The sequence below is a fragment of the Abramis brama genome (genome assembly GCF_963993115.1).
Source record: "Abramis brama genome assembly, chromosome: 4".
Lineage (NCBI taxonomy): Eukaryota > Metazoa > Chordata > Actinopteri > Cypriniformes > Leuciscidae > Abramis > Abramis brama.
Genome location: NC_139966.1, coordinates 39787564 through 39813869, shown reverse-complemented (window position 1 = coordinate 39813869; position 26306 = coordinate 39787564). Strand labels below are relative to the sequence as shown.

The 26306-nt window shown below is 39.1% G+C and overlaps 1 protein-coding gene across 1 annotated transcript in view; it reads right to left on the bottom strand.

Moving 5' to 3' along the window:
* LOC311080632 (thyrotropin-releasing hormone-degrading ectoenzyme-like) overlaps window positions 1–26306 on the bottom strand; it is a 151061-nt gene that overhangs the window by 17069 nt on the left and 107686 nt on the right. The window contains exons 8-15 of the mRNA XM_084110689.1: window positions 25743–25808; window positions 20107–20294; window positions 13922–14010; window positions 12474–12607; window positions 12270–12325; window positions 4510–4657; window positions 1243–1340; window positions 908–1015 (exon numbers count right to left, since the gene is read on the bottom strand). Of these exons, the coding sequence (XP_083966815.1) occupies window positions 908–1015; window positions 1243–1340; window positions 4510–4657; window positions 12270–12325; window positions 12474–12607; window positions 13922–14010; window positions 20107–20294; window positions 25743–25808 (887 nt within the window). The remainder of the gene's footprint in view (window positions 1–907; window positions 1016–1242; window positions 1341–4509; window positions 4658–12269; window positions 12326–12473; window positions 12608–13921; window positions 14011–20106; window positions 20295–25742; window positions 25809–26306) is intronic.

Genomic DNA, 26306 nt, shown 5'->3' with positions numbered 1-26306 from the left:
AATATAGGCAAAAAAGCTCTTATACAGAGCAATCTGCTGCTATCAGAGAAGCTCATGTCATGTTAGAGACCTCAACCAGTCATTAAAAGCATATTACGTGAAGCCAATGTCAATATGTGACACATTATATGTGTAATAAAGCATCCATGTGTGTATTTAAGGTCTATCTGTCAATTTAAAGGCACAATTGTGAAGTCAGCAAGCAAATATCCAATGTATTTGAGGTTGCTAATGTGTGATGAACTGTGTGTGTGGTCTTTCATGTGTTTGTAGGCGTGCGGCCAACTGTTTGGCTCAAGGACAAAAAATGTTTTCCTAAAAACTGGGCAAACACAATATCTTGTGCATGCTAAAACCATTTCTTCAGACACACAAACACAATCCTGTTTGTTCTCCATCATGGCCATTAGTGCCTGCCGGAGGGCTGGTGTGTTTGACAGTGTGATACTGCATACATGCATGTGAACATTGCTGTGGGCAGCAGGGAAAACAAATCAGACTGTGTGTTTCCATGGACACTTGGAATAAAGCTCCTACTCTATGAATGTTGGCAGGGCTGAACATACTTAATAACCAACCATTGTTTGTTGGTTTGTTTTTACAATATTTGTATGATTTTAGCAATAAAATGGTAGTAATTATAAAAAATCTGCTGTGAATGCATATCATTAACAACACCTGGTCATAAAATAATCAATAATCATGATAGTTATTACAATGCTTTAATTTCTATAACAATCCTTATATATTTGCATTTTAATATTGTTTTGAGTTATTGAGTGAGTTGTTAAGTTAAGTGAGCAATGAGATGTGTGAATGGTTTAGACCATGAATGAGCCCAATAACTGATTTGAAGATTGATTCTTTATACAGGAGTGAGGAGAAGCCACACTGTAAATTTGCTCACCTGTTCTTGTTGCTGGAAATCCAGTCTGAAATGAGAGTCACAGCTTGGCGGTGACAGTGTTTGCTTCCAAAACTGCAGGCCAGCATGATCACCTCTCTCTGCAACTCTCTGAAGAGGAGAGAGGGAAGGATACCAGCAGGGAAGAACAGCAGCAGGAAGTTAAAGATGGAGGGAAGGGAAAAATGAAAAATTAAATACATGTCTACTGAGGTCATTCCCATCTCTGAGGTGGAAAATATCTGACTTACACTTTGCAATTCGGTGTCCTTACTTAGACTACATATAAGTTTATAACTGTAATACATAATTCAAGAAAGATGAAACTCAAGACTCACTCGGCCTGATAAGCCGCCTGCATGAAGGAGCCGTCAGGGGAAGTGCTTGGCCAGCCCAGCTTGTGATACTTTGGTTCCACCTGTCTTAGAACATAGTCCTGATGAACAAAAGTAAAGCAAAGGAAATAATTAAAGCAAAACAATACAACAAAAATCAAAACAAGAAATATAATAAAACACAAGTTAAGCAAAATCCAAACAGAAGTGCAAAACAAAACAAGAGGCAGAAAATGAGTCACTGTTTGCCATGTTGAGACCAGGATTTAAATTTCCCTTGAAATAACAGTATGTTGTACTCATACTTGTACTTTGTAAATGTATAAAACTCACTCCCGAATACATCCAGACCATTTGTGAAAACTAAGCAGCAAAAAATGGGTCATTCAGAAATGTTTAAGATTTTATGAACTAGCTTTCAGCTTTAAAACATATTAGAATATTTACATACAGTGAGGAAAATAAGTATTTGAACACCCTGCTATTTTGCAAGTTCTCCCACTTGGAAATCATGGAGGGGTCTGAAATTGTCATCGTAGGTGCATGTCCACTGTGAGACACATAATCTAAAAAAAAAAAATCCAGAAATCACAATGTATGATTTTTTAACTATTTATTTGTATGATACAGCTGCAAATAAGTATTTGAAGAACCTTGATATGCTTCTTACAGAGCCACTCCTTGGTTATCCTGGCTGTGTGCTTCGGGTCATTGTCATGTTGGAAGACCCAACCTCGACCCATCTTCAATGCTCTAACTGAGGGAAGGAGGTTGTTCCCCAAAATCTCGCAATACATGGCCCTCTCCTTAATACATCCTCATACATCCTCTCCTTAATACAGTGCAGTCCCCCTGTCCCATGTGCAGAAAAACACCCCCAAAGCATGATGCTACCACCCCCATGCTTCACAGTAGGGATGGTGTTCTTGGGATGGTACTCATCATTCTTCTTCCTCCAAACACGTTTAGTGGAATTATGACCAAAAAGTTCTATTTTGGTCTCATCTGACCACATGACTTTCTCCCATGACTCCTCTGGATCATCCAAATGGTCATTGGCAAACTTAAGACGGGCCTTGACATGTGCTGGTTTAAGCAGGGGAACCTTCCGTGCCATGCATGATTTCAAACCATGACGTCTTAGTGTAGTACCAACAGTAACCATGGAAACGGTGGTCCCAGCTCTTTTCAGGTCATTGACCAGCTCCTCCCGTGTAGTTCTGGGCTGATTTCTCACCTTTCTTAGGATCATTGAGACCCCACGAGGTGAGATCTTGCATGGAGCCCCAGTCCGAGGGAGATTGACAGTCATGTTTAGCTTCTTCCATTTTCTAATGATTGCTCCAACAGTGGACCTTTTTTCACCAAGCTGCTTGGCAATTTCCCCGTAGCCCTTTCCAGCCTTGTGGAGGTGTACAATTTTGTCTCTAGTGTCTTTGGACAGCTCTTTGGTCTTGGCCATGTTAGTAGTTGGATTCTTACTGATTGTATGGGGTGGACAGGTGTCTTTATGCAGCTAACGACCTCAAACAGGTGCATCTAATTTAGGATAATAAATGGAGTGGAGGTGGACATTTTAAAGGCAGACTAACAGGTCTTTGAGGGTCAGAATTATAGCTGATAGACAGGTGTTCAAATACTTATTTGCAGCTGTATCATACAAATAAATAGTTAAAAAATCATATATTGTGATTTCTGTTTGTTTGTTTTTTTTAGATTATGTCTCTCACAGTGGACATGCACCTACGATGACAATTTCAGACCCCTCCATGATTTCCAAGTGGGAGAACTTGCAAAATAGCAGGGTGTTCAAATTCTTATTTTCCTCACTGTAACTGTCTGGACAAATAATTGTACAACATTTGACTAACAGAAGCTGCTGAGTCCTCGTTAAAAGAGAACGAGAAAGAATGTTGATTCAAACTGAATATATTGTGGTGTTTTGTAATGTTTATACAGTTTATACGAGGTGTGTGTGTGTGTGCATGAGGGAAATGTAACAGCCGGTAATGTCATGGCTAATTTAGCATGACTGCTCTCCTTCATGCCCTCTTACTGAGACGAGTGAATGATCACAATTAGACCCCGCTATGCTGCAATTCAATTCTTAACACACACACACATACAGTAAAACACTGGGACAGCGGTAGAGGACATTGTTTTCCATAATGTGGTGAACCGTACAGAAGATCAGGTGTGTTTGTCAAGCTGTTACTACAAACATTGAGTGATGTGTTATAGTTTTGCCAACAGAGTCACCACAGTTAGACAATTACTGACGCAGCACACACACACACACACACACACAGGTTTGGACTGACGTTTGAGACACCTGGTCACATGATTTGAAGGCACCTGACTAATTTGCTCCAGCTGTTTCCTGTCTTGCATTACATGCTAAACATCTGCTCTGTCTCACAGTAAACACAATAAATGAGAGTTACTGAGAGAAGACAGTATTAAATTCATCACACACTCACTGCAGACACAAAAGGGTCGTCCATTACAGAGGAGGGGCAGAAATGACTCATGCGCACTGAGGGATTGTGGGTAGGCGTGTGAATGCTACTCTGAATAACAAAGTGATAAATGAATATGAAAGCAGGAGGACAAGTAAGACAGAAGCCGGAGAAACATAGAGACTGTCTCACTCTGTCATGATGCTCAGAATGAAATACTAGCATACTGCACATTATACACTGCATATTATTTATAAAAACAGAAAAAAAATATATATAGTGCTTATTCTGTAAAAAAAATTACATTTCTCATTCTGATCAAATAACGTATCTAGAAGAAGGAGATAAAAATGACAGTTGATATTGTGCAGGTTTCATTCGTCACACAGGAAATGGAAGATTGAGTCAAGTGCACTGCATTGTGGGAAACAGTATTCCACACAGTGCCCTCATTATATACTTGCAGAAGCTCATCTGGGAATTTCCACACACATGCGCTCTATTGCACACTCCTCACAACATGCATACTGTTTACTGCAGAATAGTATGATATGGTAGTACGCTATTCTCAACATATAGCTATTAAAACACAACTGATGGTGGATATCTCACTGTTTTTCACACCAGTTTCTAAAACAGGCATTGTGCCTGAAACATTGTGGACTGTTGTGGAATAATGATCAGAGGAAGTCTTAAGTTCGATCTGTCGAGTCATCTGAGACGTGCTGCTAGATATCAGCTGTGTCTTTCTAATTGCACTAGTCAAGGTTAAAATCCAACACACACCAAACTGATGTGAGATCAGACTCACGCTGAACAGGCTGTGGTCTTCAGTGCGGTCCAGGAGTTTGTCCAGCTGGTAAAGAGCTCGACTAGCAGCGTGCCAGGGCAGAAACTCGCTCTCCTGAGACAAATATGAGATCATCTGCAGGGGGACGTTTTGGGGCAAATACCCCGCTCTAGAGAGAAGAAAGAGAGTAGGAGGATAAGACAATAGCAACACATTTAAAGAATATTTCCCCTTTGGTAGACACATCGTTAACATTTGATTACAAACAGTTCATTTTGTTCATCATCATTCGTTTAGAATACCTGCCAGGCATTGTGCTCTGTGTGGGGAGTCATAATGTGCTGTAAAACCCCCCCAAAAAAACAGCTTCTCCTGTTCGGCTACAGTCGTGTTCAATTTGCATAAATCCATAAAACATAAGATCTTTTCGAAAAACACAGACATAAGCATTAACAGCACATATCCACCATCATTCAGAAGAGCACATCAAATCCCAGATGTATTTCAGCAGGACCTTGGGCTCTAGTCAAATGAGACTGTGTTTCTAGGCCACACATCGGTGCTTCACCATTTATTTTTGTTTCACGTTATCTGCCGACTTTCCCTTCCCTTCAGTCTTTTTAGAAACTCCCACAACTTTCCCATGAGAGCCGAAACAAAGAAAAGTGGCCGATATCCTTAGAGCAAAAACACTAGAGAGACAAGACTTCACAAATCTGAAAATGATTTGGTTTTTGCTATAAGGCTCAGAAATGTTTTGGAAACCCAAGCATCACAGCAAGGAGTTTTACACAAGCGAGCACCTCTCAGAAAAAGTAGAATCTAGTTGAGATCATATTTATGTTCCAGCTTAAAGCCCTTACTCTGACTCATAATGGCGAAAATTAATCTTCATTTCTCATAATTTCATGCAGGGCACATAAGCGCTCCGAATCAGAGGTCAGGCGAAAAAGGAAGTGATCAGACTCGGAAACGGACTCATTAAATTCCAGAGGACAGATTCACCTAACACACATTTAATTGGGACATTAATCACAGTTACTCACAGACACCCACTGTTAACCAAGGAGGTTTTTAAGATTTCCAGACAAACTGACTTGCAATAACATAAGCAGGAGACACTTGAGGATGTGAAAAATTAGAACCTATTTCAACATCTCCATGGCGAAGTGAAGTTAGGATATCAAGAAAAAGGTAAATGAATCCTGTTTAACTGCGAAGAATTTTAGCTCAAAGTGTTTAAAGAGGTTTGTGACTAATTTAGATCAGGAATCTTCTTCTTCTTCCTTTGAACAGTATGTTATAGATTTCAGAAGGAAAGAGAGTCATCAAAATGTATATTAGTGTAATATCTTTGCTCAGTGATGTTCAAAAACATCCAAAATATTCATAAAACGAGCTAAATCTAAAATTTTAAAGTCAGGAATAATTGACATTCAGTGCAAAACCAAAGCTGAGTAGCTGTTAACCTCGGGCATGAATTCATTTTTAATTATTAAACAATTATGAGTAACAAAATTTAGTTTTTACCGTGATTAACATATGTATATGTGCTTATCTCAAAACATTTTCAAGTTTTGATGTGTAGAATGACTTCCATACACCTTTGATTGTATCCAAGCTGTCGTTAACCAGTATTAAACTGTGGTCTAATGAGCAATAATTAATCAGTTAAACAATTAATCAGTTCATAATGATGCCAATGCACTTGAAACACTCATCGGCTGTCTGTTATTCTTTCACACTGATTACATGGAAATATTCAATGTATATTGTCAGGATTGATGTGACACACAAGACATGAAGGTTGCGGTTTTGACAATGAGTTAAGAGCTTTTCAGTCTTTACATTAATTACATTGTTTGTGCATTCATTATTTTGTGTTTCCAAATCTGAGAGAGAGAGAGAGAGAGAGAGAGAGAGAGAGAGAGAGAGAGAGAGAGAGAGAGAGAGAGAGAGAGAGAGAGAGAGAGAGAGAGAGAGAGAGAGAGAGAGAGAGAGAGAGAGAGAGAGAGAGAGAGAGAGAGAGAGAGAGAGAGAGAGAGAGAGAGAGAGAGAGAGAGAGAGAGAGAGAGAGAGAGAGAGAGAGAGAGAGAGACGGTGCCTGAGGTACAGATGTAGATGTCCTTCATTGTGCTTACATGAGTATTGTCTTGTCGGAGGCATTTAGGGATATATATATAATATTATATTAAAGCATTCAAATAGAAACACAATATTAAAGTATGTATAAAATATTAAAGTATATTACGTGTGGTTCTTCTTCAGAGGGAATATAAGGAATTTAAGAACATTGCTTTGCATGTCATTTATATTTAGAGACACTTCCATTATTACCCCATTCTAACAGCAGCAACTGGAACAAGGCCATTTAGTTGATCCTTTCCAAAAAAAAAAAAAAAAACTACTTTTTACTTTTGAATTATTGAAATATTCATTAAAAATAAAAGAACACCACATGAACATAAAAATATCATGAGGCATTGACGTTTTCCCTTTACTGTTCGCAAGCACAGTAATGAATGAGCTGAACACTCTCATGCTTTTTTAAAAAGTGAAAACACATGCACGCACCCCCCACACACACACGTCACTGACATTGAAATAACCCGTGAGAGACATAACAGTCTCCTAAATAAATCATTGACTTTTAAATTAGCCTGTAATTGTAGCTCATTTAGATAAAGCTTGAGCAGAGCATTTCAAGCAGGCCTATTAAGAAGCTCCATCACTGAGACTCAGAGTCAAAAGAAAATATTGTGTCAAAGGAAAAGAATATGGAAAAGTAACCAAAATATTCTCCTGGCACTGTTCTTTAATTCTTTCTGGCAGTTGTATTAGATGTGTTGTATGGCAGAATTGTCGACAGGTGTTGTGATGTTTCACGACACAACCGCAAAGAAAACAACCTTCTGTCTTTACGGCAACAACCTGCTGATGCTAATGTCGGGTTAAGAACAGATCAGCGTTTTTATGGAAGTTCAAGAAGCTGGTGATCAAAATGACTGTTGACAGCAACTGTTAATTGCTTAAAAATCTACATGAAAAGGACTATTTTTGCAGTCTGACACTATTTTCATGATTCTTAAGCACATAATATTATAGTGTCATGCATTTCCTGTTTGTGTTCCTTGTGCTTTTATTTTGTAGTCTTTTAGTTTTAGTTTGCCTTGTTTAGTTCCTGTTCTTGTTTTCCCTTGTTAGTCTCTGTTAGTCTGATTTTCCCTGTATACTTCCCTACTATATATTATGCGAAAAATAGTACACCAAAAGAGTATAGTACGTCTGAATTCAATCTGAATATAATATTATATTATGTTATTATAGGCTGAAATATGACTGAAATATGAAATAAGACTGTTCAATAAAAAACCTCTGTTGCTCCAGAGAATATTTAAATAACTCTGTGCTTTAAAGATACTTTAATGGAAGATGCAAAAGCTATGCAATTAACCCAATTATTATATTCATCCATTAATAATGCATATTAAATATGATCTTCAGTCTCCAACTAGTCTTCACTAACACTAGCTTTCTTCTTCTCAAATGATCCAGTAATTCATAATCACAATAAAGTCTTTGTGAGTCAGTATTGATCTGAGTGAATGACTCCCGTGAGCACCAGGGGCATTTAATTAGGAAACATCCCTCGAGGCATTCGGTTTCCTCAGTGATATGAACACTCTTTATCATCCCAGTAATTTACAGAGAAATGAGACATTTTACACACTGTGATTAACGATGATGCTGTTTTTAATATGCAGGTTGGCATTTTCGCTTCTCGAGAATGTGAGGGCCAATAACCACCTCCACAGACCTGAGCCTGAGGATGAATAAGACATGCTGTTAACATCCGCTCGTTTTTATTAAGAGTAGCTGCAGTAAGAGTATTAAGAGTAACTAAAGCAGAGACAGAAAAACATGTACAAACCAGACTGAAATCAGGAACAAAAGGATTTGCCTTCAGTCCTGTTAACTTTCAATTATCAAGCTCTTCGGTAAACAAGGCCGAGTCGAATAAACAGGCTAAATGAACATGACGTACTACAACACAGGGACAGGTTTCCTTTCTCGGCTCAATATGACACAATAAACACAAGTTTCTATGTGGGTTTGTCGTCAGTTGACTGAACCTTCGTGGTTAGGAAACATCTTTGGTCAAAAGCACAACTCTCCACATGCCTGTTAAAGCCCCGTCTATCTCAACATGAGCCACACAGCGCCGGCACACGAGCCTGTCGTTTCAGTTTGAAGAACAGCGCAGCTAATGCTAGCAGAGAATCTGACAGCTTCCTCGTTTAGTTTGGTGGAAGAATAAAAATGACTGTCCAAAGTGAATTAATTTCACAATCTGTATAAAGCAGCACCTAAATTCAATGTCTAAGAGAGTCCACCAGTGAAACTCAAACAGTGATTTGGCTTGAGAAATGAATCAGTTGTTTGTAGCATCAAGAGCAGCTGCCAGTGACTGAATATTTCCTTCATTAAGCAGAATGAGCGAGTCCTTGTATCAAACAGAGAGGACCTTAGGGAGAGCAGTCGTTGCTGAAGGAACTAATGGCAGCTTGGCAGCCTGTGGCACAATAAACTCTGTTCTTTCTATCTACCTTTACCGTTCTGTCTTTCCTCCTCTCACATGTGAGTTTCCAGCTAATGATGAAGCTCTGAAGGATCGACACAATGAGACCGCAGTGGAAAGGAGGGGAAACAGAGGTTTTCCCTCGCTTTCTTATTATCCGCTATCGCAGTAACGGCTCAGTGGCCTCACCGCAGGTCTCATCTTGATGAGCTAAAGGCTTTTTCTTCACTAACGCCTTCGGGCTAAAGGAGAAAAGAAGATCAAGAGTACAGTACAGAACGAGAGCTGCATCTGTCAGTAATGAAGGTCTAGCTGGAGTTCACTGGATCTGACTCTTCTTTCTATTGTGATGGACTCATTTGTTTTTTTAAATGACACCCAGTGGATGAATAGTGATTTTTTTTAAATCTTCTAAAGAGTTTTTTTTATAATAATCAAATATCTATCTCAAATGCTAATCAACAGAAAGTATGCTAATTCTCTGGGACTGATTACTTAGGTCCACTACAACTGAATACCAAATGGAGATTTAGCATAATACTGATTTCCTGCGTCTGGTGATGCAATTTTAATGAGCTTGGAAAATGTTATGGATTCATAAAAGATGATGTGAAATTAATGCTTTATGTATATAGAAACTATCTAGATGTTAATTTTGTATCATCCAAAAAAAAAATGTCTCGGCTAACCAGCAGATCAACCGAGATGGATGTTAAAACCAGGAATGAACAAGTCTTCGGGTCTTGCAACATTTTCACTTTCATACAGATCTGTCAGTCGTGATGTAATCTTTTGAAATCCCAGGAAGATGAAGATCCATTTGCAATGATTTGCTCTTCTGTAACTTTAGGTAAAAGCCCCCTGTCTGTTCTTTGATGCCTATGATGCATTAAAATGAAGCTCATTTTGGTAAAATCGGGTTTTAGAAATTCACAGTGTCATCCAAAAATTAGGCTTATTATTATTAAGTGCCCATAATGAAAAGATGCAGGTCTAGTTTTGCAAAAGTGGGGGGAAATGAATCATTTTAAACAATAATTATTGTATGGTACATTTAGTTAGTACAATTTATTTATATTTAGAGTTAATTAACAAATTTTCACCATAGAGAATTTCATAGAGATCTTGATATTTTTCGTGCTAAAAATCTAGACTTGGGCTCAATATGTACGGTGACCGGGAGGGGACATGTTCGGTTCACTTATTTTTGTCGTGGCCACAACATATAAACTCGTGGGAACGTGATATTAGGTCGTGGGAACGTCATAATATCTCGTGGGAACGTCATATTAAGTCATGGCCACGAGATCATTTTGTTGAGGTAACGACATCATTATGTCATGGCCACGCGATGCAAAGTCGTGGCCTCGAGATCATATGTTGAGGGAACGATATATTTTTCTCGTGGCCACGACTTCATATTTTGAGAGAACGACATCTATTTGTCGTGGCCACGAGTTATGTTGAGGGAGCCACAGCGGCCAATACTGTAACCGTACAGCATTGACTGGGCTACAGCAGAGATGGATGGAGATGACAGAAGAAATAACATTTTACTTTAAATTAGGAATGTCATATAAAGATATAGTGCGGTCTTTGGCATTAAGACATGGGTACGTTAAGTGAAAGACACCTGAAGCACATTCTTAGACTTTTTTGTTGCACGCATATTTAGGGACCGTCTCAAAATTACATGCGACATTGGCATAAACGTTTCTAACTTCAATAGCATTTGAAGACAATGACTTACAGTCATAAAACCAACTGTACATTGTTCACCCAGGTCTCATGTATGATGCACACCTTTTAGATTTTTGATATTTATGATAATAAACTGCTAAATCATATGCAAATATTGTTAAAGACTCGAGAGCTCGAGAGATGAACTAATCTTTTCTCTTTCCGTTACTGACAGCATAGCCTCTATGGGACTGACAGGAAGAACGAAAGACTCAGACCCGAACCCGAAGACTCGAGAGATGAACTAATCATTTCTCTTTCCGGCCCTGACAGCATAGCTTATATGGGACTGACAGGAAGAACGAAAGACTCGAACCCGTCAGAACCCGAACTCGAGACTCGAAAGATGAACTAATCATTTCTGTTTCCGGCCCAGCAGACAGATCAGAGTCAGACACAGACGAGTCACTGATGAGTCACTGACCCATATGTTGCGTAATGCGCATGCGTGGTCAACATAAAATGAACGAATCACTCTCTGAGACAACCCAGTAGTCCCGAGTCATATTAAAGATTCGTTCAAAATGAACGAATCGTTCACGAACGACACATCACTAGCGAATATCGAACGTCCAACGTCAAACCAACTTCATGCCAGTGCAAAAGTGCGACAAAAAAGCCCATCCAATTTAAGAATTCCAAAGACAGCACTATATCTTTTTATGATATTCCTAATTTAAAGTAAAATGTTATTTCTTCTGTCATCTCCATCCATCTCTGCTGTAGCCCAGTCAATGCTATACGGTTACAGTATTGGCCGCAGTGGCTCCCTCAACATAACTCGTGGCCACGACAAATAGATGTCGTTTTCTCAAAATATGAAGTCGTGGCCACGAGAAAAATATATCGTTCCCTCAACATATGATCTCGAGGCTACGACTTTGCATCGCGTGGCCACGACATCATGATGTCGTTACCTCAACAAAATGATCTCGTGGCCATGACTTAATATGACGTTCCCACGAGATATTATGACGTTCCCACGACTTAATATCACGTTCCCACGAGTTTATATGTTGTGGCCACGACAAAAATAAGTGAACCGAACATGTCCCCTCCCGGTCACCGTAAATATGCCTTTATAATCCAATATCTGGTTTTGCAGACAGGGCTTAGATTAAGCCAGGATTAAACCTTAGTTTAAGTAGCTTTTATAAACGGGTCTTAGAAAAAAAACATTACTAGTGTGCATCTTGAGACAAAACAATGACACCGATATATTTTAAGTGCAAGAGCCAGTGCAAGTTGCTTTCAGTTAAAACAGCTCAAACATGTCACTTTACGCTTTCTCACTGGTAGGTGAACGACCTCCTGAAATAATGTGACAGTTACTGTGAGGATAAAAAGCAGGACACAATAAGCCTGAATAGTCTAGGGGTTTCTGCAGGGGTGTGAAGGCTGTTAGATGGATCTCAGGTCTCAGACTCTCTGAATGATTCTGCATGTAACAAACTGAACCCACCTCGCCAGGTTAAAGACGTCATCGATCAGACCGGCCCTGTTGCCCACGGAGATGATCTGCCGCGAGAGAACAGCACAGACATTTACAATACAGCAGGAAGTGATGAGGAGAATAAAAGGAAGAATCATGACAGAAGGGGAGGGAGAAACTCTTTGGATAAAACGGGAAGACAGAAAGACTGACAGATGTGGAAGAAAGGAATACCTTTGGGTTGCTCATCAGCTGTTGGATGAGAAGTCTCCAGTTGTGGAGGTCGTAGTTCACTCGGAAGTATCCCGTTTGATTGATGTTGCCCAGCAACCACGTCTCGCCGCCCATGTGACCCACTCTGTGCGTCTCTATAAATACAGCAGTAAAAAAAAAAAACATGAAACAAACGTTTAATGGCACTTCTGACAGTCACTGTAGCTCAACTCACAAGCAGAAACATGTGGCGCTAAATGATGCCTAGACGCTCCATGACAGATAATATATTCAGATAACAGGAAGTTCATAACAAACAAAATGTATATAAAGCAATTAAACTGACTGCATTTCTAATGAAATATAAACCAGTCACTATAGTTCATATGGACTGATGTATTCTACCTGACAGTGAACTTGCTAAGCTTTTTATGCATATCAAGTTGTGAGCACATTTATCATCTTTGAAATGAACTCAGACCTGCACAGAAATATACATGAAGAGACGATGCATTCAGCATTTTGTATGTACAACATCTGTAATCTATTGTGTTTGCCACTGTTCTCAACCTGTTATATTCCAGCCAGACCTTGTGCTTTTTCATGGCTAATAAATTCACTGGTTAAGTGCTTTTGAGCGCTCATGGACTCAATGGATTTGCTGTGTATCGTGATCCAGGAAGCATCCAACCGTCAGCGGCCAGGTTTCAAGAGTCATGCGGTGAGTTAATGCATATAAATGGGGTCTCTATGTTACAGTGTGTGTTTCTTTCCAGAGTCATTGTCTCCGGCTCGGTGTCATCTGCATTGTAGGCCTGGTGAGGGCAGTTTTTCATGGAAGGTGAGCAGAAAATGGAGGCTGTTAAATGGTCTCATAATCAGGGGAAATTTCAGCTCTGAGCCACATGGATCGCTCGCAGAGCAAATTCAATTCCGGCTCTTGGAATTTGACTCGCTGTGGATTCGTCCAAAGAAAATCTGCCTCGATCTCCCAAAGGAGAGGAATGTAATGGAATAGGATTGAATATGATGATGGTGGACGTGTGGGTGCTGCAACAGTGTGGGAATCACAGAAGAATAGCATTGAAGTGTTTAGTAAAAAGAAATATACGAACATGCATGTCTTGAGAGATGAATTCATCAAATTTTACGAGGAAATAAAAATAAAAAAAGGTATCTGTCACTGGCTGATCGGGATTTCATGGGTCAAGGACATGACACAAATTTTTTGATCAGGTCTAAAAATGTATTTAAAATAACTTATACAATGACTTGAATACACCATATTTTATGATGAGCACATTTTTAGTTTCTTCTTATTAATTAAAATTAATTTTGACATTTTTGGGCAGTCAAAAATGTCAGGGTGATATTAAACTGTCCTGACATCATATTTAAGGAAAATCCTCATTAGAATAATGTGACTGGATGTGTCAATATGCTAATAAAAGCACTTTGTATAATTGTACCTGTTTTATTGGCGACCCACATGATGGTCTCTGTTGATATGTGACTGGAGTTTCCCACTGCGAACGTCAGCGGTATTTGCCACTGGAAGCTGAAATGAGACAAAGAGAGAAATAACAGATGAAACGCTTCTGTTTGATCTCAGGAGTTTAAATGTCACTGTGACGCGTATAAGCTGACACAAATGGACGCCCACGATTTAATGGGATTGTGGGATACATTCGTGCAATATCCTCTCTGTCTCAACACTAGCAAGCAGAGTGACAAAATCAGGAGTATCAGATGATTGTGAAGCTCAAAGAAAACCCAGCAGTGTCAAATCTCAAAGAAATCAGCTTTCATTCTTTCCCAGAGTGCTTTGCTTTCTCTATCTCTCTCTCTGTGTCACACACACACACAGCTGTGTATCACTCATCACCCGATCGCTGTCATGTTCTGTGTCGCCACCTCATTTTGATGTCGATTCATCTGTGACTCTATAGCTTTCATGTGCTATTGTGTGTGTATGAACATCTCTAGGTATGAAAGCCACTCCAGTCAAACTCTGTCTGACAGCTGTCACACTGGATGGCCGTCCCTCTTTCAGTCTGTCAAAATGTCTGACACACACGTGGACGAGTTCTGCTGTCTGCCAGCGTAAATTACCCCAGACAACAAGAGTGCAGCTGAGCTGATCCAAAGCAATAAATACTGCAACATTATGAGATCTAGTGTAAGACTGAATCATTTGAACACGCTCCAAACAAATATTTGAACTTTATTTAACAATTTCCCCCCTTCCTCAGCTTTATAGGTTCACTGGGAAATTCGGATGATCACGGACAACAACAGTCAATTCTGTGCTATAGGTTTAATGTTCTATTGCTATTTAATGTGTTTTAAAATGTTACAGAATTATGTGAAAAATGGCCATATAAACTTGAAGCTGAATGTCTAGTTAATGATCTTCATTTAAAAGTAGATAAATCAACAGATTGTTAATAACTAAAGAATATGAAAGTATGGTATTTAGGGTAAAAACATCCCTTCTGTAGAGGCTAAATGCACAATAATTGACATTAAATAGTTGGCTGGCTTTTTCATTTGTTGACAAGACATGGTTGATATGATTTTATATACTTTTTTAATATGGTACAATCTTTTGTTACATTCAAATGGTCAATATCATTATCAAGTTGGGTGTCTACCATATTTAAAAATGCACATTTTACTTAAGGTGTGCCTTTCGCACCATTGTACTTTATTCAGTGCCTGATAACTTGATAAGAAATGACAGAACAATTTAATGCTTAATGGTGTTTTCATGCTTAATCATGAAAATATGTGAATGAATGTCTTTTAAATTATACATCATTTTATCAAAGCTAGTGTTTAAAAACACCATCCCTTCCTTTGGTTAGCATGTTAACATCTTAGCTATCTTAGCATGCCCCTAACTTCTTAAGAAAAGCTCTTTTCATTGGCTAGAACAACATAACATGATAAGCCGTCTTTTATCTTGAGGCAACATGCTAAAAAACACTCTGACAAACACATAGCAACACCCTGGCAACCGTCACAGCAGCCTATCACTGTGGCAGTGAACTTTACACAGGCACGCACCACATATTCCTCATAAATGTCAACATTTAGTGATTAAATATGAGAAGAGCTGTCTGGATTATTTCATGATATCAGTCTTGGCTGTGGGGAAAGGGTTGGATCATTAAGGATTTGTGTTAGTTGGAAAACTGACAGGAACGGACAAAAATCCTTTTCAGGCTGCTGGTGACTCACCTCCATTCATTCAGGAAAGACGATTTATGTTATTTAATGTGTCTTAATTATGTCTGAACACGCCTCAATTAGGGTTTTGTGAAAAGACAGACCGAAATCTCTGTTATAAAACAATATGGGAACTCTTTACTTAAAGCCTTTATGTATAATGCATTATAAAGGAATTTATAATTGTAGTATGTCTTTTCATAAGTAACTTTAACCAAAGTTAAAATGCATTATAATATTTTTAGATTCCTTAGATCACATAAAATTGGTTGTTGGTCTTGTGTTTTAATGCATCATACTTTCTAAAGGCGTAACATAATTATTAACATATCAATGCATTAAAGATACTTTTATAATGCATTATTAAAAAAGGTTTAATTAAAGTGTCACCAACAAGATTTTTAAAGGCAGCAGAAATGGCTGTAAACAGCAGACACTGGAGATGCTGGGATGAAAGTTTATATCGCAGAGGATATAACTATAACACAGTTGAGAAGACATTATGCATAAGCTGAGGCTATATGAAGCCTGCTGGGAAACAGTATTTAAACGCATATGTTTATAAGGAGACTATAGAGAGAGATCCTGCGGTAGATGAGCGCTGATAACAATACTTATGAATTTCAGAGATAATAGAAGCATCTGTGTGTGTGTTCAAATGAAATCACACAGATAAATTTACATAAAACTGTGTTCATCAGTGGGATTGAACAAGAGAAGAAAGCAAAAGAAAATTAAAGTTCTCCACAGGCTGGTAATTTGGTGGCTCATGTTTGTTCATTTATGGAAGCGTCTGTTATCATCATCGTTATTTACATCCCTCAGGAACTTTGTGTTATGGCCCAGAGCTTTATCTAAAGCACGAATGAAGAGTTCAGTCTCTACAGCAGACGGGTAAAGTGTGTGAGAGATGAGACATGTGGGCATCATTTAATGTTTATGGAACAAACCCGTGTTTGTTATCTACAGTGGCCAAGAGAGCTCAACGCACTGCAACTGAAGAAAACACATGTAAATAGTAAAACACCCGCAAATTAAGAAAACATCTTCATCAGTTTCACAACACACGTGTGCTCCAAATACTCACAACACAACCAAATACAGAAACGCGCTGCAAATACCACAACGGAAATGTTTTCAGGTGACCCCAATAAGTGACGAACCCGGCTGGGACGCAGTTTCACACCAACCTCACATACATATATCTGCACACTATAAGACTCTATAAGGCTCAGATCCACATCGGGACTGTAAATAATTCACAGGAGTAACTGCACATATCCAACAGAGTCAAGTCTGCAATGGGAAAATTAATTTGTGCCTTCAAGCACTAATAAGTTGTTTATATTCTCTATGACATCACCTCAGCACAAAATCTGTGCTGTGAAAATCCAAACGGAAGTCAGGTAAGATAGGAGTGTAAATGAAGCAACGCTTCAGCTCCAGACTTTTTACAAAGGATCTGCAAATTATTTTAGCCAAACGGTCCTTGAGGATTCCAGATAAGGTGTGTTGAAGGACAGCGTCACCATTTCAGGTATAAACTTCACTTTTCTAATATTTACATTTATGTCCACTTTCTAATGACTTATTAAATTTTACCAACTTAATACTGAGGTTTTATAATTGAGAGGAAAACTGTGACCTATAAGCTAACTGCTAATACGCTAATAACAAGCTGATGTAAACAATCAGATTAGCTGTAGCTGTAAGCGTCTGTGACCATTTCAAATAAATATTTAGCATTAAATACAAATTACAAGATCTATACAAAACACTTACTTTGTAAAAACAAGCAAAAAATGTTTAGTTATCTACTTTTTATAATGCTAGCATGCTAGGCTTCCACTGTAAATGCATTCATATGTAAATGCATTACTATAAACATGTTTTCATTCTTTTTACAAACTGAAGGAAGAGTCGAAATTAATTACTGTGGTAATAAATAACAGACCAAATATGATGTAAATACAGCTGCTGTTGTATTTAACCCAAAAATATTCCTTTGATGCACGTTTGAAAAAAGGTGGATTAGATGTGGATTAGCGAGCTCTTTGCTAGCTGGATTATGAAGCTGCTTCAAGAGAATATCTAAGTGTAGCATAAAAGCCAGCATGTGTTTCAAGTACAACGGTGTGAAAGAAATATATTTTTTTCTGTTGAGTGGACATCTCCAGACAGACTCTGGACCCTCTATGAACTTTAATGAGATGGCAGTGGACAAGAAACACACAGAAGGAGTGTGAAATACATTCAAACTGACCTTCCCTGTTTTCCTTTTGTTGCTGCCAATGTTTCTGTCAGCACATTTTGCTAGGCTGGCTTAAAGCCTCGAGTGAGGTGTTACACTGCATTTACAAAGGTGGCAAACCCCCCAAGCCTGGTAATACCAAACTCTGCTACTTCGCTTTGCTTGTCTGGCATGGCACAATTGAAAAGCGTTTTCTTTCTCGCGGTGGGGGGGGGGGGGGGGGGGGGGGGGGGGCTTGTCTGATGTTTAAAATCATTGGTTACCCGTAAGCCAATCACATAACGTTTGGTTATGGCGTGTGTTATGCGCATGCTCAGCCGCATCTAACTTCCACTGTAAACACATGTATGATGCGAAAACAAAACCATTGAGCGAAATACCGGAGTGAACATGGCTGTGAACGACTTTTGCAGATTATGTGAAGTAAATCTATGCATCCACGGTACAATCAGCATCTACGTCACGGCTCTCAGCCCGCCCTCTGTTCGTTGATTGGCCCGGCTGTTTTCAGACCGGAGAAAAACGGAAAGCTATTACGCTGTATCAGACTGAGTACAGAAGCGAAATGAAATTGAGTGGAAGTAGGAAGTCTGACGTAGTCAAGCTAAAACCCCCCTGCATTCTGGCAGGTTGTCTGGTACTCAGCTGAAAACCCGCCTGAGGGGCAAAACAGGAAAGAGACGCCCCCTACTCGCAACACAGCTTTGCTATTGATTCCTGGAGCAGCTCTGCTTCTGAACGCCTCCGCAGAAGACCGCAGCGCTCAGAAAACACGTTCATGTAGGAGGAGACGTTCAAAGGAAAGTGGCTTTGTCTGCTCTGAACAAATGAACTCAGGAAAGAGGCGGACAAACAAATTTCTACCTGTATGTTTCATATTTATGACATTAGATGGCTTGTTATGGAGAGCTAGCCTAGCCGTGCAGAATGAAGAAAAATGCTTTTATGATGCCAGAAATTATGCTTTTATCTCACTAGAGTTATTATTATCTCCTATTTCTAACTAATGGATTCAACTTTTAACCACCTTTAGTCAAAAAGCAACCACAATAATATATCCAATAGATTACAAGCTAAGAAATGTTTTGAAATTGCAGGTGTTTGACATTGACATTGTTCTCACCTTGAGAAACATTAGTATTACTATCTAAATGGCAATACTGCTTAACATCCCTCACCACACACACTGAAACTGACAGTTCAGCAATAAAATTCAATTCTTGAGTCAATTCTTGTGCTGCTAACAGTGCCTGATTCAAAACAAAAGGAGAATTTCTAAAATGGATCAGAGGCGGTATTGAATTATTCATCTCACACAAACGAAGAATTAAACTAATTTATCTGCCAGTGACACATGCAGTTTTCTGTGACAACGCAGACGGGTGCCAAACAGCATGTGGCGGTGACGGGTTAGCATAAATCGCTAATAATAAATGAAATGCTCTGTTAATAGCAGCTTGATAGCTAGTGTGAGTGAACATGATGTGAGATCTAATTCATATAAATACTCTTTGCACTGTCCTACTAAAGAAGAAAAAACATCATAAACCAGCCTAAGAAAGTTTGCTGGTATTTGCTGACTGACTAGCTTGGTTTCTATTGAAGACCATCAAACCATTGTAGGCTGGTTTAAGCTGTTTCTTTTAGTAGGAGTGATAAAAGGCAGACAAGATGTGCAAAGCATTAAACTGTTCACATCCTTTGGATAAGTGAGGAAATCCTCTGGGTTTTCATGCTCTTGTGGGGCGCTAGGCTAGTCTTCATCTGTCTAGCTCTGCTTATAATCTTCATATGGTCTATTCTTCTGTATTTCTTCCAAAATATCTTAAAGTTTAATCTCATTTGGAATCAAAATGGTTTCTTCTCTTCAGCTGCAGAACAAGGATCTTTTTCTCTCTGAGCTTGATCTGATTACAGGAAACTATCAGAGCATCACTGTGTGGGATTTTTACATTATTCAGCATTGCAGTGTTCAGCAAACATACAGGACTCTGTGTATTATGGTGGATTTTCTGCACTGATTTATGAACTCATGGAGAATCAGAGGTTAGTTGACTGGTGGCGTTTCATTTTCATGCAACAACCTGTTATAAAAAATAGTCCATTTGACATATAGCACATTCGACATGTAGCACATTTGAGATATAGCACATTTGAGATATAGCACACTACCTTTTGTTGAATAGCTCAGGATTCTGGATCTTGGCGTCCATGTCATAGACAAAGTGCTCTTGGGAGATTGTGACACTGTTGTCAAGACTGTCGTTCTTGCTGATGGTGACGACAGGATAGCCCATCTGCAGGGTCCAGCGGTCCATGACCTGCGTGATGTTGATGTCCTTTCCCTCCCGCTGCATGGCCTGTGACACAAAATATCATACATCAAGCACTGAAGGGCATATAATGGCGAGTAGAAGGTGAAAATAGATTGTGTCTGATAGTGTCAGTTGAGTGGAAGTGAGTTGTGTTGGTGGGCTTTAGGGTTTAGGGACCACCTAATGAAACATATTTATAAATTAATTCAGATTTGATGGCTTTAATGGGTTCTTATGCACATATTTGGGCTGATTCAGGTTTTCTTTGTCTTGCAAAACTAATGGATGTAAATAAAAACCCATCCAGGACTTTTAATTAAAATCTCTTAGTGAATAGAAAGGTGATTAAAATTCACTGTTCTTTTACACCGCACATGGAGGAACATTACAAGGCAATTTCCAGTTATCTAACCTCTCTATACAAAAGCAACGCTTGTAAAGGAGTAAAAATAGATTTATAAGTCTGATTTCTGCAAAGGAAGCTTCTCCTCCTTTTCATAGTTGTAAAACATAAAATTGGATCTCACGGCTCATTAATGAGGAAAGCTCGTAATGTGACTAAGTTTCGTCCCTGGAGGAAATATACTGCATACACGTTTTCTACTTACTCTTTGAAAATGCTTATATAAATGACTCAGAATGATGGACAACTGGCAGTTTTTTGTATGAATTGTTTTCAAAAGTTCTCTGTATATATGAGGAACTTTCAAATGCTTTATGAAGTTTAATCCACTTTTCACCATGAGCTGGTGTATTGATTTTGAAAACGGTGATACGAAGGGTAGGTGAATACACTGCCAATGGAGTGGAGTGAAATAATGACTATAAATACACAGTTCACGAGTTCACACTTACAAATTATTAGATTTTATAGAGTAAAAGAGGGGATCGGCTCCAAGCTCGGAATTTGGCCCAAACCCAAAATACTCCCCCGTATCCCTGGGTGGGATAGGAGCTAGCTGAGAGTAGGAGTCGAGGTGGCGGAGGGCCTCGGTGGGATGCAGAAAAGACTGCTGAGGAATGAAGGCGAGTCTACTATATATATATATATATATGACATAGCAATATACATACATATATATATATATATATATATATATATAGGCCTCCAATTGTACTCTAATTGTAGATCATTTGAACTTGCTCCTCTGGAACTTTGTTAATTAAACATCATATTTCATTCAGAACAGAAATGCATGGACTATTTTACTTAGTGTTTGTATGTGTTGTGTGTTTTTAAGGTTATTAAAGTATCATGTTTTTAGCAACATGATAACATCAAATTCTACTGGAATCAATCGTGAGCCAAGCCTTCCATGTGTTTTATAAGAGTGTTTATATAAGAGTATTTGTGTATCAATGTGTATCAACAAATTTTGAGGTTTCATTTCAATCCTGATGTAGCTGTCTATATCTGCAGTAGACAGTGAGGCACCTTGCTAGGTTTTGGATCAGAGCGAATGTCACTGGCTCTACAGATATTTCCAATCATTTCCATTCACGGCATCCTAAAGAGGTGCAGCATTTCATACTTACTGGAGCCAATCAGTAATTTTGTATGAAATTGGTTGTAACCGTTGGAGAGCTACAGTGTTTCTGCAGCAGCACTGAGTCAGTGTGTTGTGGAGACCCATGGGACTGGAAGAGAAATGTGGCGACAGAAACAAAGTGCTCTGTCAGGCTCTCTTGCATTCTGCAAACTTCAGCTTGACTAGATCAGTCGAGCATGTGAACTTTCCTTCTCCAGTGTAACTGGGACCATCTTGCTTATAGCAATTGATTATGACCATTGTGAGTACTAAATTATGAGACTAACTAAGCTTGTATGAGATGACTTTAATTGATTAGTGTCTAGGATATTATATAGAAAATATTAAAGGGGTCCAACTATGCCCTTTTATGAAGTCTTGATTTTCTTTTTAGGGTATACAAGAATATGCTTTCATTCTTGATTGTCCAAAAAACACATTATTTTATGTATTTTATGTCAAAACAGCGTCTCTTTGACATAGCGATAACACTGTCTTCTCTAATGCAGCTCAACCAGGCCTCGCACCTTTTTATCACATATTCCGTGGGCGCGGATTATTTAAATGAGTAACATTGAGACTTCACAAGGGCCATAAAAAAACATTGTAAACTAGTCGTTCATTGTAGTTCTTGTAAAGTGAATTCTGTTAAATAAAATATCTCCCTTTCGAGTGGACTTTGAGCTTTGTAACCTTGCAGAACTTTTTTATGCTCAAACAGCAACATTACACACTAACCAAGTATAAAAGGTGAAAAAGCATAATAGGACCCCTTTAAGTGAAGCCGGACAACTTCTCACATCTGTCGATGACTCACAGTTTGTTTACCATGTGAATACAGAAGAAGAGGCTCTGAAGAGGCTGATGACGGCAACTGATGTTCCTACATTATGAATCATTTTTCTGTAGGACGCTTTCAGGAAGCTACTGTACCTTTGCCCTGGTGGAAATAATTAAAGGAAGTGAAGGCCGGTCCGGCGATGTGTCGTGAGCTTGACAAAGGGCTTTGTGGGCACCAAGCACTGCCAGATTATTGCAGCAAATTGGATTTCATGAATAGCTAATGAACACAACGCATATCAGTATTCATTAGATGATGGGCTGTCACGGACTGTTAATGTAGCTAAATTCGTCAGTGCCTCACAAACACGGTCACTGAGAGGAGACCGGGGTCCTGGTTTGGTCCCTTCACATGAATTCACCTTTAAATCCTTTGTGTTCTGAAAGAGAAAATGAAGAAGTGGGCGCCCATCAGCCGACACTTAGGAGAGTGATGTGAATGACAAAACGCTTCATACGATGCTGATAGCTGCTAAATGTCCTGCTGTTCCATTACAAACTATAATAACTTTGAGATTATGCTTGAAAGTAATCTCATTAAAGTCATGACACTTTGTGAGATGAGCACTGAGAGGACTTGCTGAGAGTCGACTGACTTTAAAAGCACATCTCTGTGCTGATGACTTGAACCCAATGCTCAACTTCACTGTGATATAGATGTCCAGCAGTTTCACTCGCTCTTACTCAGTGTCTTAAGCTTTTTTATGTCCTCATCTATTTCTTAAAATGGTTAAATCTTACATATTAGATAATTAAGGTTTTATATTAAGTTGGTATTATTTACAACTGCTCTGGGGTGCGTTTCCCGTACAACAACATAACTCGCTGCTTCACTACCATAGTACAATGCATCGTTGTAGAAACCAACTAGCTAGTCACGACTGTTTCCCAAAACCGTACAGTCGCAAATTGGTAGTTCAACCACGGTGGTTAATGATGTCACGCAGGTGGTGGAGTAATAACTCCTTTTAATGAATCTGTTTGAGATTGAATTCATGCTAGATGTTTTGCTATAAATTACGGATATGGCATCTGAGGACTATCTGTTATTTTTCTCAGTTATTTAGCTTTATTTCCAGATTCAATCATAGGCTCGTTCTTACGTACTAGCGCACGTTTGCACATGCGCTCGCTTCAAAAACGGTGCTTAAAATCTCATGACAAACTAAAAGACATAAATTAAATTTGTATGTACTCTAAATAAAAGATATAGATTGTACTGAATGTCAGCTTGCTTATTTGGCTCAAAATATGGATGTATTAAGTCCACATGTCTTGCAAACAAGAAACTATGCTTCTAACCACAGGTCGAACCATCTTCCTGATGGTTTCGGGAAACACCGACTCGATGAACTATGTTGATAACGACAGAACTTGCGACCATAGGTGGCTAACAATGCTTTTGGGAAACGCACCGCTGCACAGGTGTGTTAGCATATTAGCATTATATAGCATCACACCTCCAGCCTTAATTCATTTAGTTATCTTAGCAATTACATCTGAAGCATCTATAGCAGCCATATAACCGTGTAGCCCAAGACTGGTTGCCCACTGAAGTTAAGCAGGGTTGAGTCTGGTCAGTACCTGGATGGGACACCTCCTGGGAAAACCTGGTTAATGCTGGAAGAGGTGTTAGTGAGGCCAGCATGGGGTGCTCACCCTGTGGTCTGTGTGGCTCCTAATGCCCCAGTATAGTGATGGGGACACTATACTGTAAAAACAAGCGCCGTCCTTTGGATGAGATGCTAAACCGAGGTTCTGACTCTCTGCGGTCATAAAAAAATCCCAGGATGTCCTTAAAAAAAAAAAAAGAGTAGGGATGTTACCCGGGATCCTGGCCAAATTTGCCCATTGGCATCTTCATCACCCTCTAATCACTAATCATCCCCATATAGACTGATTGGCTTCATCACTGTCTCCTCTCCACCAATAAGCTGGTGTGTGGTGGCACAATATGGCTGCCGTCGCATCATCCAGGTGGATGCTGCACATTGGTGGTGGTTGAGGAGATTCCCCCTTCCATGTAAAGCACTTTGAGTGTTTATTAGATGTTTATTAGATTATTAAATGTGGGATAGTCTCACTTGATACTTCCATCCATGAAGGCGTATGAGGCGTATGGAAATGCCAAATAAAGAAACAAAATGCCAATACTAGCACTTGCTTTGTATATGTGTGATAAAAAAAAAGATCATTTAAATTGTTTTGTTAAACATTTAATTTAATGTAGAAGCTGTGCATTAGCATTTTTATTGCAGCATTAGTTGTCCCGGTAATTAAACTGAAGGAATTATGGGAAATGAAGTCCGACAGTAATTGTTGCTAAAAAAAGTATTAAAAAATATGGAGAAATTAAAGCAGCGAATCTCAGGAAACATGCCTGTCAGTGTTTTTGTCAGGAGGGGGGCAGTCATGCCAAATAAATACTGTATTTTTGAGACCTGAGTGACGCACCTAAATAGGTCAACTTTCTTTAAACGGTGGATCATTTTTAGATTTTCCTTGGGTTATTCTTGGCTACACCTGAGCTGAAGGGCAGATGCTCATGTTTAATCTGAGAGACTCATCAGGCTTGTCAGCAATTATGTGACACTTCACTAATCTTGTCTGATAAGATTCGAGTAATTTATAAGTTAATTAAAACCACCAGAATCAGCAGCAGCAAGACTTCATAATCAGTATCTGTGAACATTTGCATTTAGCAGGTTACAGCGATCAGATTTCTGGATCAATATGTGACCCTCCCATGTGGACCTGTGGAAAACTTTTTCATATTAAGTGAAACCTCAAGTTTAAAAGCAAGACTATCAAACACAACCCAGCCTGCGCATCGAACTCCTTCCAATGTGGCATTTCCATAAAACCCTTATGTGTTGATGTGAGTAGGTGGTGTATTGGCATGAATTGTGAGCCACTGATGATGTGCAGTTATATAATGGCCTCTGCCCTACATGTCTATGCAGCGCATGAATCTCTGAACACCTGCCTGCAGGAGACGCACTGGGTGAATTTAAGTAGGTTGAACACATACAATTTCACTCGTCAGCTCGCCGCTCACTGACCCCATCGATGATTCCCACTCGTGGATGGAGGTCTCACACCCAGAAGATGCTTAAGATCTTACCTCTGAGAATTTGTTCCACAAATCATCTCGCGCCGCGTTCCCATACATGTGCGTCATCAAGTAATCCTGCAAACAGACAGAGACGGAGATCAATATTGGAAGAGAAATAAATTGGACTTGGACAGGAACGGTGAACTTGGGAAACGAAATAAGCCCAAACAATAACATTACTAATCCGCTCAATTCAAGCTGAACATATGCAAATTAGCAGCAGATGTTTGGGTGTGATTGGCTGTCAGATCAAGGAGGACCATAAGGAGGCCAATTAGAGGCTGATTATGTTGTTCAAGTCGATGCTGCATCAGTGTGTCACAGAATGAGTAACATACAAATCAGCAACACAATTTTACAGGAGTTTCTTACAAGACAATGGTAAAGTTATCCATATTACAATAAAGACCCTGGGTTATGAAAAAATAATGGGGGAAAATCATTAATTCATTCAGTGACTACAAACTTAAATACTCTTACAAAGTAGTACATTGACGATATCTGATAATCATATTCATAAACTGTAAATGTATTTACATGATACCCATGTACAACTTGCTATTACCTAAATTT